General features: G+C 36.5%; 1 protein-coding gene and 1 long non-coding RNA gene across 2 annotated transcripts in view; one reads left to right on the top strand and one right to left on the bottom strand.

Moving 5' to 3' along the window:
- The window catches only part of LOC116524419, a 17,549-nt gene extending 10,179 nt beyond the window's left edge, over positions 1-7,370 (top strand). The window contains exon 2 of the long non-coding RNA XR_004257324.1: positions 5,681-7,370. This is a non-coding gene — a long non-coding RNA (uncharacterized LOC116524419). The remainder of the gene's footprint in view (positions 1-5,680) is intronic.
- Positions 7,371-11,595: 4,225 nt separating this feature from the next.
- Positions 11,596-18,964, bottom strand: SPP1 (secreted phosphoprotein 1). Its single transcript, XM_032239657.1, has 7 exons — positions 18,570-18,964; positions 17,423-17,490; positions 17,276-17,314; positions 14,852-14,932; positions 14,545-14,586; positions 13,196-13,522; positions 11,596-12,502 (listed from the first exon to the last, which is right to left on the bottom strand). Exons 2-7 carry the CDS (start codon positions 17,474-17,476, stop codon positions 12,098-12,100), a joined length of 948 nt encoding a protein of 315 aa, XP_032095548.1. The 5' UTR covers positions 17,477-17,490; positions 18,570-18,964; the 3' UTR covers positions 11,596-12,097.
- Between the last annotated feature and the right edge of the window lie 1,854 nt (positions 18,965-20,818).

A 20,818-nucleotide genomic window follows, 5' to 3' on the forward strand; every position in this document is an offset into this window, starting at 1 on the left:
TTCCTTCCTTCCTTCCTTCCTTCCTTCCTTCCTTCCTTCCTTCCTTCTCTCTTTCTCTTTTCTTTCTTTCTTTCCCTCCTTTCTTTCCCTCCTTCTTTCTTTCTCTCTCTCTCTTTCTTTCTTTCTTTCTTTCTTTCTTTCTTTCTTTCTTTCTTTTTCTTTCTTTCTTTCCTTTTTTCCTTCTGTTTTGACATGATCTCACTCTGTTTCTGAGGTTGGAGTGCAGTGGTGCAGTCATAGCTCATTGAAGCCTTGACCTCCTGGGCTCACAGGATCTTCTTGCCTCAGCCTCCTGAGTAGCTAGGACTATAGGCATGACACCACCCTGACTCTGTTTCTTTTATTTCCTTTCCCTCTCACCTCCTCTTCCTGCTTCTTCTCCTTCTGTTTATCCTCCTCTTTCCCCTTTCCCCACTTCTCCTGTTTCTTGATTCCTTTTACCTTAAGCAAAACCTGGGGAATCTGGAGAAAAAATCTGCACACACTTTTTTATCTTCTGGTTAGGAGAGGTTAGGATATACTCAGATTATTCATTGGTGTAAATCTTCATCTTTATTCTTTGTCTTCATGGGCATTTTAGTGAAAATTAGAAAAGGTGGTATGATGGGAGATCAGTCATGTATCTTTTTTTTAATAATTAAACTTTTTACTTTGAAATTACTACATATTTGCAGGAAGGTACCAAGAAATGTGCAGGGAGGTCCTGTGTACCCTACACCAACCTTCCCTCATTGTTAATGTCTTACAAAACCAGGTATAATACTGGAACCAGAAAATTGACATCAGTATAATCCATAGAGCTTTCTCAGATTTCAGTTACTGCATGTGTGCATAGCTTTATGTAATTTTATTGCACGTTTAGCTTTGTGTAACTGTCACCACCATCAAAATACTTGAAGGTATCATCACTTCATGTTACAACTTCAGAGCACACCGTTATGTCTCTTCCATCTCTAATCTCTGACAACCACTAATCTGTTCTCCATCTCTATAATTATGTTATTTCACAAACATTATATGGATGAATTCATATACTATGTGTTCTTTTGTAATTGGCTTTCTCCACTCAGCATAATTTCCTCAAGGTTCATCAAAGTTGTGTGTATCAGTAGTTTATTCCTTTTTGTTGCTGAATGGGATTCCATAGAATGGATATGGCACTACACTTTTTGTTCAAGCATTTGCCCATTGAAGTACATTTGGGTAGTTCCACTTTTGAGCTATTACAGATGAAGCTGTTCTAAACATATGCAAATTTCTGTATGAAAATAAGTTTTCATTTCCCTAAAATATATAGCCAAAAGTGCAATTTGTGGATCATAGGTAAGTGTATTTAAGTTTTTTAAAAACTGCCAACCTATTTTCTAGAGTGGTTATGCTATATTGCATTCCTACCAGTTATATGAGTGATCACTTTCTCCATATCCTTGCCAGCATTTGATATCACTAATTTTAGTTTTTGCAATAGTATATTACTATGACATACCTACCTATGTCATAGTGATATACTATTGCAATTTTAGCTTGCTTTTCTTTCATGGCTAAGGTGTTGAGTATCTTTTTGTTTATTTGCCATCTGTATATCCTCTTTGGTTAAAATGTCGGGGCATGTCTATTGTCCATTCCCTAATTGGATTGTTTGATTTTTAGATTTTGACTTTTGGTAATTCTTTATCGTAGTTTAATAAAAAATATATTTTATCTTTGTCCTTGGTTCCAGGCATACAGCTCCTAAAACACTTGGACTGTCCTGAGTGGCAAGTATTTTATATGCTAGTGAGATGACTGATGTCCAGGGTCTCTGGATAGCTTCAGGACAGGGGCTGTAAACAGAGAGAGCAAGTCATGATTAGAGGGTTGGAACTTTTAGTCCCTCTCCCTGACCTCTGGGGAGGGGAGAAGGGCTGGAGATTGGGTTCAATCACCAATGACCAATGATATAATCAATCATATCTGTGTAATAAAACTTCTATTAAAAACTCTTAAAGCATATGTTTCAGAAAGCTTCCAGGTTGGTGAACACATCAAGGTGCTGGGAGGGTAGCACACTCAGAAAGAGCATGGAAGCTCTGCACACCCCTCTTTCCCCCCTGCCTTGCCTAATGCATCAGTGTCATTTGGCTGTTCCTGAGTTGTACCCTTTATAATAAACCAGTTGTATTAGTCTGTTCGCTTGATGCTAATAAAGACATACTTGAGACTGGGTAATTTATAAAGGGAAGAGGTTTAATTGACTCACAGTTCAGCATGGCTGGTGAGGTCTCAGGAAATTTGCAATCATGACAGAAGGGGAAGCAAACATGTACTTCTTCACATGGTAGCAGCAAGAAGTGCAGAGTGAAGGGGAGGAAATGCCTCGTGTAAAACCATCGGATCTCCAGAGAACCCACTCACTATCATAAGATCAGCATGGGGGTAACTGTCGCCGTGATTTAATTACCTGCCACTGGGTCCCTCCCACGACACAACACATGGGAATTACGGGAACTACAATTTAAAATGAGACTTGGGTGGGGACACAGCCAAACTGTATCACCAGTAAACATGAGTAAATGTTTTTTGAGTTTTATGAATTGCTTTCAGCAGAGTATTAAATCAAAAGGAAGGTTATAGAAACCCTTGAATTTGTAGCCAAGTTGGACATCAGTTATAAGGACCCTGGGGACCTGGGACTTATAACTAGTAACTGAAGTGAGGACAGTTCTGTGAGTCTAAGCTCTTTAACTTGTGGAGTCTGCACTATGAGTAGTTAGTGTCTACACCTTTATATTCTAGATAAAAGTTCTTTGCAGGATGTGTGGTTTGCAAATATTTTCTACAGTCTGTAATTTGTCTTTTCATCCGTATAGTAGGAACTTTCACAAAGCAAAGGGTTAAATTTTGATGAAGTCTAATTCATAATTATTTCTTTTTATGGATTATTCCTTTGGTGTGAAGTCTGATAACTGTTTGCCTAGTCCTAGGTCTGAAGATTTTCTTCTATTTTTTTTCTAGAAGCTTTATAATTTTATATTTTACATTTAAGTCTATGATCCAGTTTTAGTTAATTTTTGTATAAAGTGTGAGGTTAAGAGGTTTTTTTTTGTTTTTGTTTTTGCAAAGACTATCTTTTCTTTTTTATTAGATTGTTTTCCTTCTTTTGGCAAAAACAATTAGGCATGTTTATGTAGATATATTTCTGGCTTCTCCAGTCTGCTCCATTGATTTGTTTCCATTCTTCTGTCAGTACCACCTTTTCTTGATTACTGTAGCTGCATATTAAGCCTTCAAATCATAGAGAGAGATTTATTGTTCTCTTTCAAAATTGTTTTGGCTATTCTTAAAGCCTTTACCTTGCCATATAAATTATAGAATAAGTTTTTCTATGTCTACAAAAAATGCTGATGATTTTTGGATAAGAATGGTGTTAAACCTACAGATAAATTTAGGAAGAACTAACCTGTTTACTATGTTGAGCCTTTCAGTCTGTGAACATAATGTGTCGCCTCAAGTATTTAGGTCTCTTTTTTTTAAATCAGCATTTTGTAACTTTCATTATACAGATTCTGTATATGGTTTATTACAGGGGTCTCCAATCCCCGGGCCACAAACCGGTACTGATCTGTGGACTGTTAGGAACGGGGCCACACTGCAAGAGGTGAGTGGGCCAGCGGGCATTACCACCTGAGCTCCACCTCGTGTCAGATCAGTGGCATTAGAGTCTCATAGGAACACAAACTCTATTGTGAACTGCTCCTGCGAGGCATCTAGGTTGCATGCTCCTTATGAGAATCTAACTAATGCCCGATGATCTGAGGTGGAACAGTTTCATTCCAAGACCATTCTCCACTCCACCCTCTGCCAGTCCATGGAAAAATTGTCTTCCATGAAACAGATCCCTGGTGCCAAATGGTCATTGCTTTATTAGATGGACACTTACATATTTCATTTTCTTTGAAGCAATTGTAAATGGTATTGTGCTTTTGATTTTGGTTTCCATTTGTTCATTGTAGAATATAGGAATTCAACTGATGTTTGTGAGCTGATCTGTATTCTGCAATCTAACTGAACTCTTAGTTCTAGGAGTGCTTTTGTAGATTTCTTAGAATTTTCTACATAGACAATCATGTTATTTGAAAATAGAGACAGTTTCATTTCCTTTTCTCCAATCAGTGTGCCTTTTAATTCTTTTTCTTACCTTATTACATTAATACAACTTCGAGTGCTATGTTGAATAAGAGTGATGAGAGGTAACATTCTTGCTTTTTTTCCCAATTTTAGAGGAAAAGCATTCAGCCTTAAGTATTCATCCTTAAGAATGATGTTAGCTGTAGATTTTCTCAGATGCTCTTTATAAGGCTGAAGAACTTGCATCTATTCCTGAGAGTTTCTGGGATTTTTTGTTTTTGAACTTTGGTAAATCTTAAATGGATGTTGAATTTTGTGAAATATTTTAACCACATTATTGATATCATTATTTTTATTTTTTAGATTCTTGATATAATAAAACATATTGCTTGATTTTTAAATATTAAGCAAGCCTTGCATACCTGAGTAAGTCCCCCTTGATTGAGGTGCATTTTTCTTTTTACTGTTGAATTTGATTTGCTAACATTTTTGTGTCGACACTCATGAGAAATATTGATCTATGCTATTCTTTCTTTTTCTTTTGTTGCTGTCTGGTTTTGATATCAGAATAATTCTGTTCTCTTCTATTTTCTGGAAGACAGTGTGTAAAATTAGTGTTCATTCTTCTGTGAATGTTTGGTAAAATTCTCCAGTGAAACCATCCGGGCGTGGACATTTTGTTTTTAGTAACTTTTAAATTATGAATTGAATTTCTTTGCTAGTTATAAGGCTATTCAAGTTATCAGTTTCTTCTTGACCGAGTTTTGATTATGGTTTTCAAGGGGTTGGTCAATTTCTTCTAAATCTTTAAATTTATGAGTTTAAAGATTTTCATAGTGTATTAGATTTCCAGGGCTGCTGTGATGAGTACCCCAAACAGGGTGGTTTAAAACAACAGAAATGTATTGTCTCACAGTTCTGGAGGCCAGGGTCTGAAAGCAAGGGGTCAGCAGGGCCATGCTCCCCCTGACACCCATGGGGAGAAACCTTGCTTGTCTCTTTCTAGCTCTGTGGCTGCTGACAATCTGCAGTACTTCTTGGCTTCCAGGTGCCTAACTCCAACCTCTGCCTTTGTTTTCACATGGCATTCTCCCTGTGTGTCTCTGTCCTCACATGGCTTCTTCCTATAAGGACATCATCATACTGAATTAGGAGTATGATGTTCCTGCCCTGCTCCTGGATGACCTCATCTTAGCTAATGATATCTGCAGTGCCCCTGTTTCCAAATAAGGTCGAATTCTGAGGTATTAGGGGTTAAGACTTTAACATTTCTTTTTGGGTGGGGGAATACATTCACCTCATAACAGTAGTCTTTTCTTATTAGCCCTTTAATGGCTGTGGGATCTGTTGTGATCTCCCTTTTTAATTCCTGGTATTGGAGATTTGTGTCTTCTGTCTTTTTATCTGTGTCCATTTTGCTAGAGGATTTTTAATTCTATTAAGTTTTTAGAAAAACCGACCTTTTGTTTAATTTTCTCTGTTGCTTTCCTGTTTTCAATTTCATTGGTTTTCTTTCTTATCTTTACTATTTCCCTCCTTCTGCCTATGATGGTTTGCTTGGCTTTTTTTCTAGTTTCCTGAGATTGGAACTTAGATAATTTATTGGACCCACCACCACCACCCGAGGGGTTTCAGGAGGCACTGTGAAGTCAAGCCTGGCTGCATTCTGCATGGTGTCAGCACCTGCTCTCCTTCCTCTCCACCACCCGTGTCTGGAATGATAAAGATGATGTATGGGAAAGTCAAGTATCTGAGCTGTACCTGGAGTAAGACCTCCCTTCCCTCTTTCTCCCAACCTTCAAAAAGTTGGATGTATCATTTCCTTACAGGAATTTTATTCTTTTACTCAATAATAACTTCAAAAAATAACCTCGATACATTATAAATGATGTTGGTAATACTAAGCATGCTTCTGGCACCCACTTTTAGATTTCCCTTTAGGTCAGCCCCACATTCTTTTGGTGGAGCCTCAGAGGCAACCACTCTTTTCTCTTTCTGATTGCTGATCTATGCTCTTTCAATGTGACTAGAAGAGCAGATTCAGCTACATAGGCATTTAGGACTTAAGTCTTTGCATCTTTGGGGGGATATTATCAGAGATTTGGATCTAAAATGCAATATCTATCTACACTCTAGTCAAACACGAGTCACAATGATATTTAGAATAAAATAGGTAAGTCAAAGGGACTGCATTGAAATAATGTCGAAGTTCAACTCATAATACTTTAGGGAATGCATGCTTTCTGTATATTTTGAGTGGGAATATAATTATGCTTCAGTAAGTGAGCTACTAAATTGAAGAAGTATAAAAAACCACCTTATGAAATTGTAAAGTAGAATATCATCTTTTCTTCAGTCTCTGCAAAAGGTTTTTAAGGTCTTTTTTGCATGCTCACTACAGGTCAATGTCAGAATCGCTCATTATAGTTCTTTGCCTCTGCCTTACTCTGCTGACAAAGCTGAATCCCATGGAAACTTGGCCATTACACTATAATTGCAGTCAAACAGTATTTGGAGCCATTGTTACCAGAAACTTGAAAAATTGGGAGTGGCAGAGGAGAAAAGACTATGCCAGGAACCAGAAAAAATACTTTGATTCAAAGTTAGGCCGTATCATTGCCATGGGCCGGGGATGAAAAAATTCTCTGACCAAAGAAGACCTGCATCAAAGGGAGTGTCTACAGGATTATTGAAGAATGCATAGGTGATGGAATATTGGTCTTGACTTTTTTTTAATTTATAAAAATTTATGAATGCCTTTTTTCATAATCTTGTAAGGTGAATAATGAAGGAGTTATTCTGAGACTTTTATATCTGTGTCCGAGACACTACCTCATGGACGTTATTCATTGTACATTTTTCTGTTCTGCCTGCTCTATCCTCCTACTCACAATTTTGGAACATTTTTAAACCTTGAGAAAAGTTAAAGGAATAATATGCTTTGCCCATAGTTTCTTTACTTTCTGTATCTTTTTTTTTCTGACTTCTTAATAATTTTTCTCCTCATGACAACCTACTATTGAAAAATTTTTTGACACTGTAGAAACAGCCCTTATTGGTTGCAACATGGATTGGAAGAGGAGAGGTTACAGCAGCTCCCACTCCTGGGCCAGCATCCAAAAAGCTAAAAAGAAACTTTATTGTGTATATTTAACATATACAATGTGATGTTATGGGATACATATAGACAGTAAAATGGTTTCTGTAGTGAAGCAAATTAACATACCCATCATCTCATATAGGTACTGTGTGTGTGTGTGTGTGTGTGTGTGTGTGTGGCAAGAGCAGCTAAAACCTACTCATATAGCAGAAATTCCAAATACTGTACAATTTTATTAATGGTAGTCCTCATGCTGTACATTGGATCTCTAGACTTGCTCATTTCCCCTTTTCTGCTGCTTTGTAACCTCTATCCTACATCTTCCCATTTCCTCTCCCAGCCATTATTTTCGGAACCATTGGAAAGTAAATTACAAAAACCATGGCATTTCATCCCTAAATATTTCATTATACTTCTCTCAAGAATAAAAAGATTCACTTTCATGTACAGTGCAATGATCACATCTAAGAAAACTATCAGTAATTCCACAATATTATCTAATATACCATGTATATTCAGATTGCTAGAGTTGTCTGCAAAAGGTTTTTTATGGCTGTGAGTCTCTTTCATTCCAGAAGCCAGTCAAGGTTCATGTTTTACCTTTTATGCCTGGTATATTTTTAATCTAGAATACTGTCTCCTCTCTTGCCCTTTTCCTCTTATGAAATTGTTTTTTTTGTAGGATTGGCAGATTTAGAAAATTTAGAAAAGGATGCTCAGTTAAACTGAAGGTCAAATAAACAATGAATCATCTTTTAGCCTAAAATGTCCTGTACTTATACTAAAAGCTGATTTGTCATTTCTCTGAAAATCAAATTTAACTCAGCATCCTGTATTTTATCTGACAACTCTGCTTTTAAAAAAGTTCAGGCGGCCGGGCATAGTGGCTCACACCTGTAATCCCAGCACTTTGGAAGGCTGAGTCAGGCCAATCACCTGAGGTCAGGAGCTCAAGACCAGCCTGGCCAACATGGGGAAACCCCCTTCTCTACTAAAAATACAAGAATTAGCTAGCCGTGTGTGATGGTAGGTGCCTGTAATCCCAGCTACTTTGGAGGCTGAGGCAGGAGAATCACTTGAACCCAGGGGGCAGAGGTTGCAGTGAGCGGAGATTGCACCATTTCACTCTGGCCTGGGTGAAAGAGCGAAACTCTGTCTAAAAATAAAAAAAAAAAAAAAAAAAATTCAGACCAGTTGTATTATAGAGTAGCTCAAATTCTGCATTAGCCTGTTTTCTAGTGATTTGATTTTGTAAACATGTTTTACAAAAATTTCTAGATGATGTTGCATATTTCTTATTGCATCACGCTAGGTGGTACATAACGACTCGTCTCATTTGTGAAATTAAGTTTGATTACTGGCTAAAGATGGTAGCTACAAATCTGTCTGGTTAAAAGCACTTTCCTTTTTTTTTTTTTTGGTATTATTAAATAATTGTGGGATAATTTCCCAAGACCAGGTGAATAGCCGTTCTCAATCATCTTCTGCACAATAATTTTAACATTCCTTAGTGATCACTTCCTGAATTAATTATTTCCTTGTGGGTTATGAAATAATGTTTTAATGATAGCATCCTTCCTACTTTATTACTAGCTGACATTCATCTGTAAAGAAAAATTTTCCATCTTTAATGCTCTTGTTCTTGTAGTATCGCTGTATACTAATGGAATTTTAAAAATTCAATTTTTATAATGTGTTACTGTCATTACTCTGTTATTGTTAAAATTACCCCAGTTTTGGTCAATGGAAGCCCCTTGCAACTCTGCTCTTTCGTCCCTTGGATATAACCCCATTTTGTCCTTGCATGCTTGCTTTCATCCTATCATGATAAAATATCCGAGGCTCATTTTTGTACTCTTGTTGTCCAGGAGGAATAAGCCTTTTCCCCAATGACCTGTACCAGCTGTCAGATTTGTGCCTCCCTGCTGCAAATCCATTGCCTCTGCATTGCTCTGTGATGCTGCTGGAGTTGAATCCTGTAAACATGCTTTCTTTGCCAGCTGGCACAGTGGCAAGCTTTGTCAGTAGAGGGCACTGGAGGGACACTGCTGTGCACACAGAGCACCTTATGACACTCACCCTCCAGCCAACTTCCTGCTCTGCTGCCCCGCCCCATGGTTTTCCTTCTTTGCTGGCCTCAGTCTGCTGGAACCTCTGTGGAAAGTCTCTTGTTTTCCAACATGAGGCCACCAGTTGGACCAATGTGGACCAGCCCCAATTCAGGATAACACAGCAGATTCTCTGCCATCCCTTGGGCTGTGGCTGTACCCTTTCTGGTGAAGTCTGAATCTCAGCTTTGGGGAGAAGGCCCCTCCTTTTGTAAGTTGTTCCTTAGATGGGCACTCAGCCCCATGGTATTGTTAATGTTCTCTTTCATCCTCTCTGGTTTGCCCCCTCTTTCTAGTTAATAATTCTTTAAATTTTTCCTGTTCAAATTACTGGTCTCTTTTCTGTCTTCTGAATGTACCCTGACTAATAGAGAAATGGAGCAGGGACTAGTTATTAAACAGCACCGCTATTCAAATGAGTGATTTCAGGATTAACTTGGTCATGCCCTTGGATTTGGGCACAGTGCCAAGTTCCTTGCCAAGCATGCAGGAACAGCACCATCAATCCAGCCATCACCTGCAGGTGAGTGTGAGAAGTGCCAACTGAAGCAAGTACGCTGGGAACCTAAGGGGCTGCTGCACCTGACTAATAATATCTACAAGGACTGCGGCATGGCATTGTCTTCTCATCGTTAGAAGAGGTTTCCTCACACCCAGACTGTGAAGTTACTCACTCATGTGTTTATCTAATATCTGTATAGTGTCCTTTTAAATCTATTGATTGTTTTTTAAATTGATATATAATAGTTGTCTATATTTTGGGGGCACATGTGATGTTTTGGTCCATGCATTTAGTGTATAATGATTCAATTAGCATGATTGAGATACCCATTTCCTCAAGCATTTATCTTTTCTTTATGTTGGGAACTCGAATTCTTATCATTGAGGGCTTTAAACAAATACAATAAATTATTTATAGTCACCCTACTCTACTGTCAAATGCTAGATCTTATTTCTTCTACCTAACTGTATATTTGTACCCATTAATCAACCTTTCTTCATCTGCCCCTAGCCCTCACCCTCCCCTCTGGTGGAACCAACAATTTACAGTGTATCTTTATGTGGTCCACTTTTCTAGCTCCCATGTATGGGTGAGCACATGCGATCTTTGTCTTTTTGTGCGTGTCTTATTTCGCTTAACATAATGACCTCCAGTTCCATCCATGTTGCTCCGAATGGCAGGATTTAATTTCTTTTAATGGCCAAATAGTATTCCATTGTGTTTATATACCATGTTTTCTTTATCTATTCATCATCAGGGACATTTACACTGATTGCACATCTTGGCTATTGTGAATAGTGCTGCACTAAACATGGTAGTTCAGATATCTTTTCCACATACTGATTTCCTTTCTTTTGGTTATATGCTCAGCAATGGGATTGCTAAATAATACAGTAATTCTATTTTTGTTTTTCTGAGAAGTTCTCCTTACAGTTTTTCATAGTGGCTGTACTAATTTACATTTCTTAGCAGTGTAGGAATGTCCTCCTTTCCCCAAATCCTGGCCTGTGTCTGTTATTTTTTTTCTCTTTGATAAAAGCCATTTAACTTGGGTGGGATGATAACTCATTATGATTGTGATTTGCATATCCCTGATAATTAGTGAGTGATGTTGAACATTTTTCCATATACCTGTTGGCCATTTGCATGTCTTCTTTTGAGAAATGTCTATTCAGATTTGCACCCATTTTTAATTGGATTATTTGGGTTTTCTTTTCTTTTTTTTGATATTAAGTTGTTTGAGTTCCTTAAGTGTTCTGCATTTTAATTCCTTCTTAGATGCATAGTTTGTGCATGTTTTCTCCTGGCATTTTTGACAACATAGGTGAACCTAGAGGAGGGTAAGTTAAATAAGCCAAGCACCGAAGGACAAGTACTGAATGACCTCACTCGTATATGGAATCTGGAAAAGTTGACCTCATAGAAGTGGAGAGTAGAATCATGATTACCAGCAGGTGGGACAGTAGGAAGGTGGATGGGGGAGGTTAGTCAATGGGTACAAGATTTACAGTTAGCTAGGAGGAATAAATTCTGGTATTCTATTGCACAGTAGGTTGATTATAGTCGATAATAATGTATCATATACTTCAAAATAGCTAGAACAGAGGATTGAATGTTCTCACCACAAAGAAATGACAAGTGTTTGAGGATATGATAATTACCCTTTGATAATTATACAGTGTATGTGTGTATCAAAACATCAGCACAGTACCCCATAAATATCTACAATTATTATGTATCAATTAAAACCAAAATAAAGCTTTAAAATTGTTACATAAGCAGTAAAAAAGGTTATGTTTTATTAATTGCTGGACAACTGTGGGAAAACAAATAAGCAATCGACACCACCAAATTCGTATTACATTTGAGATGGAAGATTTATTCACACCACAAAAGAAAGATAATCACAACAAAATATACACTAACTTAAAAAACAAAAGATCATAATGACATAAAATGTTATTCTTTTTTAAGTATGTAAAAGTATTTTGTTTGCTTCTACATAAATTTCTATTCATAAAAGAATAACAAACATTAAAATACAGTGATAGTTTGTATTTCTTCTATAGAATGAACGTAGACATAACCCTGAAGCTTTTAGTTTACAGGGAGTTTCTATGACAAACTAAACTAATGATCAAACACATTAGTTATTTCCAGATTCACATAGATACACATTCACCCACTAAACTGAGAAATAAGCATTTCATATTCCGTTTCATTTTGCTATAACGCATTTTTTCTTTCTACTAAAAGTGAGAAATTGTATTCTTTCTTGTTTTAATTGACCTCAGAAGATGCACTATCTAATTCATGAGAAATGCGAAATTTCAGGTGTTTATCTTCTTCCTTACTTTTAGGGTCTACAACTAGCATATCTTCCTGGCTATGAAATTCATGGCTGTGGAACTCACGGCTGACTTTGGAAACTTCCTGACTATCAACCACATCAGAATGCTCATTGCTCTCATCACTGGCTTTCCGCTTATGTAATCTGGACTGCTCGTGGCTGTAGGTTTCCACACTTTGGTCATCCAGCTGACTCATTTCATGACTGTCCTTCCCATGGCTGTCCCAATCAGAAGGCACGTTCAGGCTCTGGGCAACGGGGACGGCCTTGTATGCACCATTCAGTTCCTCGCTTTCCACGTGTGAGGTGATGTCCTCCTCGGTAGCATCAGGGTACTGAATGACAGCACAAATGAAAAAGAATTATATGAACAGCTAGGGATGGGAATATGGTAATCCTTTTCTGCTCTCTAACATTTAGGCCATCTTGTACTAAAAATTGTCTAAATCTTGCTGAAATAATATTAGCATGTTACTTTGTTTAGTACTTTACCAAGCCCTTTCACATAGGTTATCTCCTTTAGTTTAATAAGTACATCACTTACATATGTAATGAACCTATAAGGTAGGTTTCATTATATCTGTTTTACATAAAGAGGAAGTGAATTGGAAGTTAAAAAGTAAAGAGAATAGTAAATGGCAAGTCTATGTCAAATCCAGATTCTCTGACTAAGGATTCAGTATAATTTGCAACTCTACAATTCCTCTTAGGTATTTAACTTCAAAACATGACTATTATATTTTTAAAATAATTAGCATTTTCCATTTTTTTAAATCTAAAAGTAAGTGATCCAGGATTTGAAAAAGTAGAATTGTGTTTGAGAATCAAATCTAGAGAGGAATTATGTAGACTTACAAAAACCACCAAGCAGAAAAAGATTTGTATTCAATGATCATGAAGTAGAATATGAATGAATTCTTGCTGAATGGATGAATGAATGGACGAATGAATGAATGAATATGCAAACTGTGGTTTCCTAGACTTGAGCTCTAGTCAGAACCATAAGATATATCTTTTAAAGGATTTACCTGGATGTCAGATCTGCGGAATTTCTTAGATTTTGATCTCAGTCCATAACCCACACTATCACCTCGGCCGTCATATGTGTCTACTGTGGGGACAGCTGGAGTGAAAACTTCGGTTGCTGGCAGGTCCGTGGGAAAATCAGTGACCAGTTCATCGGATTCATCAGAATGGTGAGATTCATCAGACTGGTGAGAATCATCAGTGTGATCTACTTCATCAGAGTCTTTCGAGTCAACGGAGTCCTGGCTATCCACATGGTCATCATCATCATCATCATCATCCACGTCGTCCATGTCGTCATGGCTTTCGTTGGACTTACTTGGAAGGGTCTGAAAATTAAGATAGCCAGGAAAATTAGTGTATGGGTTTTTATTTTCCCTTGGACTTTATAGCATGTTAGTCTTCTACTGTCTTTTTATTTAGTTTCAGAATCTTTGCATTCACAGTATACTCCATGGCTTTTAGGAGCTAAAGTGAGCATCTTCTAATTTCTCTTTTAACACAGGGATAAATAATAACATTCTGAGGAACTTTTCCTACTTTCTAAGAAAAATTATTTTCATGCCAAATATGTGAGTATAATCTTAATAACATTGTTTTTACTTATACATATTAAACATTATTTAATTTACTAAATTCAATGTTGTAATAGATACAGACACATAATTATGAGACTGATTTTCCTATTTGAAATGAGATTTATCAAAAGAGAAGAGTATTCATATTTTAATGTGTGTACCAAAATCTATAATCACTTCCCTATTAGCATGGATAATTGAAAGGTGACTCTGTTATGCATGTGTATATAAGCTGCGGCTCAAAACTGTCCATTGAATTAAACAATGTCTATTCAGCTTCCAATTGACAAATATATTGGGTCCTTTATCTAACTTGCTTTAATATTCTCAGTATATTCAAACTGAATCTTAAGAAAAACAAATTTACACCTTGCTTAGCAAATATATGAATGATCCTAACAAAAAGAATATTTGTTGAATAAACTATTTTATTAGGAAAGAAAACATTCCTAAAGGCAAAATCTTAGATTTGATAGACATTAATTAGATGCTTATTAGATATTAGATAACTACAAAATACCTTAAATATATTGCAAGCAGCTTAATGTTTCAAATAACAAGCATTAATAAACATTTTCTGTAATGCTAAAGTTATCTGAGGAAACATAGTATTTCTGATATTTAGTAAATACGTGTTTTCTTTCTGAGCAAGTTTTAGACTGCCAATTTACTGGAAAAGTTGCTAATGAAATTTCATCAGAAGAGAACCCAGGCAATGGCTTCTTTCATTTCTTCAAGTCATGATGGGCCTCTGATTGAAAATGAGAACTTACCTCTTGTTTAAAGTCATCAGTTTCTTCAGAGGACACAGCATTCTGAAGAAGGAATGGCACATATTAGTGTGCATCACACCTGCCTAGCGTTTTTATTCAAAAGTTAACCTTTTTAATTCAAAGCAGTGTTTATTTTTCAGCCTCATCAGTGGATGGCTTAACATGCGAAGAAGCTAACATGGCAAATCAATCAGTGCCCTAAGCATGTATTTGCCAGCAGGCAGGCAGAATTCATCAGACCAGCCCAAATGGCTGCTTGTAGCTGTCTCTCATTGTTGTAGCTTAATTTTGAGAAGTTTAAAAATACCTGTGGGGCTAGGAGATTCTGCTTCTGAGATGGGTCAGGCTTTAGCCACATGGCCACAGCATCTGGGTATTTGTTGTAAAGCTACAAAAAAGTTGCATGTTTATTATTATTAAAAAAAGAAACGGATGAACTGAAAAAACAACCATTCTTCACCAGTCTTGATGACTAAGTATAATATGCATGCATATAGAGTCACCTAGACCCTTAGATATCCTTTGGTATTTTTTTTTTTTTTCGAATTCTTATGAAGCACTTACTGTGGGCTAGGCACTTTTTCAAACTGCTTTCCAAATACTAACTCATTTGATCCTCTCATTCCCCTATGAGGTGGGTATCATTATTATGCCCACCTTACAAATCAGAAAATTCAGCGACCATGCAGTTCAGTGGTAGGAAATGGCAGAGCCAGGCAGGATTCACACACAGGCAAACTGGCTCTTAACACTGAACTTCACACTGTGCTTTCTTTTCGTATGTTTGCTGGGTAAATTTCCTCTCAGATAAGCACATCTAAAGCAGAGGCGCCCTTAATTACTTTGATCTTCATTGTGTCCAAGGAACAAGAAGGAACTCTCTAAGGCTGAGCTGTCTAATACAGTATCCTCTAACCACATGGGACTATTTAAATTTAAGTTAGTCAAAATGAAATAAGATAAAAATTCACTTTGTCAGCTGCACTAGCCCACATTCTGAGTGCTCAATAGCCATACGTATCCAGCGGCTATCTTACCAGGCAATGCAGAAATATGATATTAAAATCATTGCACAAAAGTTCTATTGCTCTAAGGTGCCAAAGATGTAAATGAAATGGATTTTCTTTAGCCAAGTTATTTATCTGGAAAATACTGATAATATGCTACTGCAGAGGAGTGGAAATAGCTCTGAGTAAGTGTCATCTGATCGGCTGAATCATCCAGGGTCAATCACTGCATGTCCCTGTCATTGAGAATGAGAACTCTGGGGGTTACACAGAGTCCCTTCCGCAGCCACCTAAGGAGTGGATGAGTAGGGAGAGAACCAGTCAGCAGCATTTAGGGTTTCTCTCATGGCTGGCTCTAACCAGAGGAACTTCATATCGGGCTTCTCTGAAAGGTTTTGCTGAAAGAAGTGGTCCCTTGCTTTAAGAAGATGCAAAAATGATGGGACTAGATGAGTTCAGAGTTTTTCTCTTCACTTTTTCATATCTATCTGTCTATCTATCTACCCATCCTCATGACACATGCAATACAGGCTCAGAGAGAATGGATTTATAAGTTAAATTTATAGTATTTAAAAAGTAATGTGAAGAAAATAAAGATAAGCAAAATGAATAGACTAAAAACCACCCAGTAATCCTGACACAGATAACCAGTGTGTATTTTCAAGTATATAGGACTTCCCCAATTTTTTACTAGTTTTAAGTTTCTGGGATTCTAGAAAGCTGAGCCTTGAGCTCTTCACTTATTTCGTAAATTGGTATGGCTCCACTTGCCTTATAAAATGCATCTTTGCCATGTTTTTGTCTATTAAAATGGCACTAATTCTTGCCTCAAATAGTGTAACATATCCAGAGATGTTAATTTTTCTGGTTTATTATTATGATTCAGAACCTGTGTTTTCAAATCAGTTGGAAAACACACACCATTACATACCCTCACTCATATACATACACAGATGCACACACAAACACACACAGAATACTTCTTTTAATGTCTTCATTAAGCATTCTAATTGCAGTGGCCCCAAGGCAACTCTATTTTGGCCTTTATTCTGTTCAACTGTAATTGAACTCTGTGTGCCTTTTTGTCCAAGCGTCTGGGGACAATGCCCATTTGTTGTTTGGCTGGCACAGTTTCATCTGTTGTGGAGGGGTAGGTACATCTTTAGTGCTGGTCAAATAATTATAATAATGAGTTTGGTCGGTCTTATGTTTGGTTAGAAAAATGTGATCTAACATCAGCTGACAATCACAATAGATACTAACAGCACACATAGACTTTCTTTTCACAATGGGCTTCTCAGCTAATATCTCAGACAATATTGTGAATATTATGGTCATACAAACAGTTCTGACTAATATCCAGTGTGAATTTTAAACATCGCAATCCACTAAATAAAGCAAAAGATAGAATTTTCTGCTTTTAGATCAGTATGTGGACTAATGGAAAAAAGTCACACGACTTCATGTAACTCATTTTACATGCGATAATGGCCTAGACATTATTATATTTCAAAAATCTGGGTTGGTTTTATAAACATATTTATTAAAAACTATACTGTGCTTGATACTGGCCTAGATTCATAGCAGGCAGTCAATAAAAACTTGTAAACCAATAGATTTGACTAGAAAGACAAGTAATATTGCAGCAAATATGCTTGTTGTACCTCTTGCCATAATTGAGTAAATAATTTAACTATATAATAAACCTAAAAGATGCTGCTCACCTGCTTTTCCTCGGAACTTCCAGAATCAGCCTGTTTAACCTTTGAAACAGAAAAGATGAAGAAAAATTACAAGAATGTCCTCCTAGGACATGGAAGCACATAATTCATTATATTCAGGAATTTTCTTTAAGATGCAGCTGTACTCACTGGTAAGGCATAGGCGATGCCTAAGAGGCAAAAGCAAATCACTGCAAGTCTCATGGTAGTGATTTTTCCTGCAAAATATTTCATAAGGAATAGCTGACATCTTCATAGGTTACAACATGGATACCTTTTATACTACCACATTACAAAATAATCACAAATAAAATATATTTTCTATAGGATCTTTTTACTTCTTAGAGAAGCCTTTTAGCGTTTTGGTCTTTCACGTTAATATTTATATTGCCACCTATTCTCCATCTTTCACTGTTAGGCAAGGGAAATGAAAATTTTGCAAGTCTGTATTTATTCAACTTTTAAATTTAGAGTTCCAGAAATTATACCATTACTATCTTATATCTCTGGCACTCTAAACCTGCGAACAGGTCAACAGTAACTTAAATACAATAATAAGCTAGAATGGGAATACTACTTTTTAGATTAAAAAACAGAAAAAAATGAAAATAATTTGCTTTATCCATTTTTCCAACATGTACTTTAAATGTTATTTTTAACTTAAATTATTAAGTTGGTGCTACTTAGGTGAAATGAAACTATCTGTCTCTGAAATTTGTTTTTTAAGTAAGATGTTCTAAAAATTTGAAATGCAAAAGAAAACATTAAAAATAGCCAACAGCTTTTCTATTTGTAATAATAAGTCTACATAGTGTCATACAGGTATCTTGGTAAATATTTTAACAGCTAAATTTAGCAGTAACATATTCAGAAAGGGTTTTTTTTCCCCTTGAAAATGAGATACATCACTTAAAAAATAGCATTATAATTGGCTTAATTAGCATAAAAGATCCCCTTTCTTTTAAATGCCTGCACAGTCACCCATTGAAAATGATATAGGTATAATTATTGCCAAAGGGATATTGAATTTTACTATTTTCTACTAGCAGCAGTAGTTTCTGTTCTTTTGAGGACCCAGTGGAAGTATTTTTAAGTTTTATATTTGACTGGCATTCGAAATATATAGACACCTTTGTTCCAGGAGACCTGCAATATCTCTACCCTGCTTATTATTAAAAAGGCTAGAAAATTTAGGTCTGCTTAACAGCGTTACAGTTAAAAATATTTTTCCTTAGAACCTGAACTTCCCCATGAAATTCAGCTGAATGCACCACCCAGTAGCAAACTGCAGGCATACCTTGGTCAGTGTTTGGCTGAAAAGGCTGCAACTGGCCTGAGAAGAGTCAGTCCCAGAGGAAGCTGTGCTCTCTGCCTCCTCCTGCTGCTGCTGACAGCCAAGCCCTCCCAGAATTTAAATGCTGCTGCAGACATCCTCCACCACCACAGGGAGGCGGAGAGATGTGTCATGAGGTTTTCTGCCACTGCCCAGCCCACCTGCTCCCACACTTCCTTCTCTGGTTTTGTGGTTAAAAAAAACAAAAAAAAACCCACACACACATCTACAGTTCAAACATTGCTCATGAACAATATCATTAACTAGCTTTTTCATTTACAGGATGGGCATTCAGCATCCAGGAAAAGCACTTAAGGAGCCCATGAAAAAGGGAGAAAGTAGGGAAAAACATTAATGTAAATCATCCCTAAGTAAAACTGAATAGAATGGATTTTTGTTTCTTTCTGTTTAAGTAACATAAAGGCAATATCTGCAACTACTCTTGCATCTATAATTATACTTATTGAAGAGCTAGAAGGCTATTGTTAAGGTTTACAAAGAGTTCAGAAAATCTGCCTCTGTTTTACTACTCGAGCTTAGTTTTGTGATTTCAAGTATGCAGTAGATTGTTACTTAGACAAATGGCACCAGTGACACTAAAATTCCTGTTCATGCCCATTAAGTTGAATTTACAGTGACCTTTCAAAGACATGGACTTTTGTTGTACTGTTTGAATCGTTCAGAGATGATGAAATGGATAGCTTGCTGTATGAAATAGAAGAATGGTAATTTACTCTAGATGTTGCAGAAGTAAAGCAGTTTCTGACCGAGAGCAGGATGACTGCTTGAGAGGGCCGCTTCAGGAGCCAGATGGTGGCTCTGAATTCCGCTGTGTCACTGATGACCTGTGCAACCTTGGGCAAATCGCCCAGCCTAGCTCTCCTTGTTTCCTCATCCATAAAATGCAGATACTATTACCCAGGTCATGGGGTTTTTGAGAGGTTTAAGTGAATTAATATATATTAAACTAACAATGCTTAGCTCATATTAGATGTAAATGCCCTGTGTATCTTAAGGACTGTATGTGTGTTAACTATTATGACATTTTTAAGAGGGGCAGGTAGTCATGAGTCATTATGTCTTCAAAAAGGATTTATTAAAATGAGAGTAAATGTAAGATCTTTCAATGGTATGCATCAATAAGGAAATTTTGCACATTTCTAAAGGAACAGAGTAGATTTTGGAATTATCTTTTTCTAGTTTTTCTCCCAGGGTATATAAAGTAGGCTACTTAAAAAGAAAAACATTTTTAAATAATTTTCAGTATTAAAAAAGGCTTTACTAGGTATTTAAAAGGTGTTTGAATAAAAGAAAATTACAAGGGAAGTCTGAATATTAGAGCAGAATTCAGGAATAGCAAAGCTCTGGGACTTTTAAAATATTTAATATTGTCTTCAGGTTACTTATCTTTATCTGCTTTCTTAGTTGTGAAGTGCAGATTGCACTATTCATTTACCTTACATCGTTATGGTAAGACTTGTGTGTAATCGAATGAAAAAGAAATGGTCCTATTTATTATTAGGTTGCTGCAAAAGTAATTATGGTTTTTATTAGTTCTAAAGTGTCAGCTTCTTTTGCCAAATATTGCTTTTAATATAAATATAGATTAAATAATTTCTTGCAGTGTTAGTATATGGCTAATTCATAGGTTTCATGGACATTTGGTAGGGGGAAATATGTCTCCCCTAAATTGGATGTATTTCAGATGAATTAATATTATTGATTTATAGGTAATAAACACCCATTTTAATAAGTGAGATGACAGCTAGCTCTATAAAATAGAAAGAACTCAGATTATAAAGTTTGCTTTTAAAAACTATCTTTTTCCTTTAAACATATACCCACATAAGCTTGTCATGTTGTCAATTTAGGGGAGGGAAGTCCAAAAATTCTAAAAACAACATGATTTCAGCAGGATTTACTATAGTTTACTCTGTGCCCACGGGAATGATTCAATATGAAGTTAGAATTAATTATGGGAAGAGATTATGCTGGAGCTCAGCCATCTTGAGATGAACCATATGACCCTTCACAGGGCTCTTCTGGTCATAGCTCCACAGTGCCACACGATGGCAGCGTTTCTGAAAAAAGATTTCAGACCACAATCTGGTTCTATCAACTTTCAATTTTCTGATTCCAGCAGGATACAACACCCATATATTTAATGACAGAACTATATACAGCTGTGGAGCTCTTCATCTCTTGGAATGGCA

The sequence above is a fragment of the Sapajus apella genome, unplaced genomic scaffold (genome assembly GCF_009761245.1).
Source record: "Sapajus apella isolate SASKATOON/1434 unplaced genomic scaffold, GSC_monkey_1.0 scaffold45, whole genome shotgun sequence".
Classification (NCBI taxonomy): Eukaryota; Metazoa; Chordata; class Mammalia; order Primates; family Cebidae; genus Sapajus; species Sapajus apella.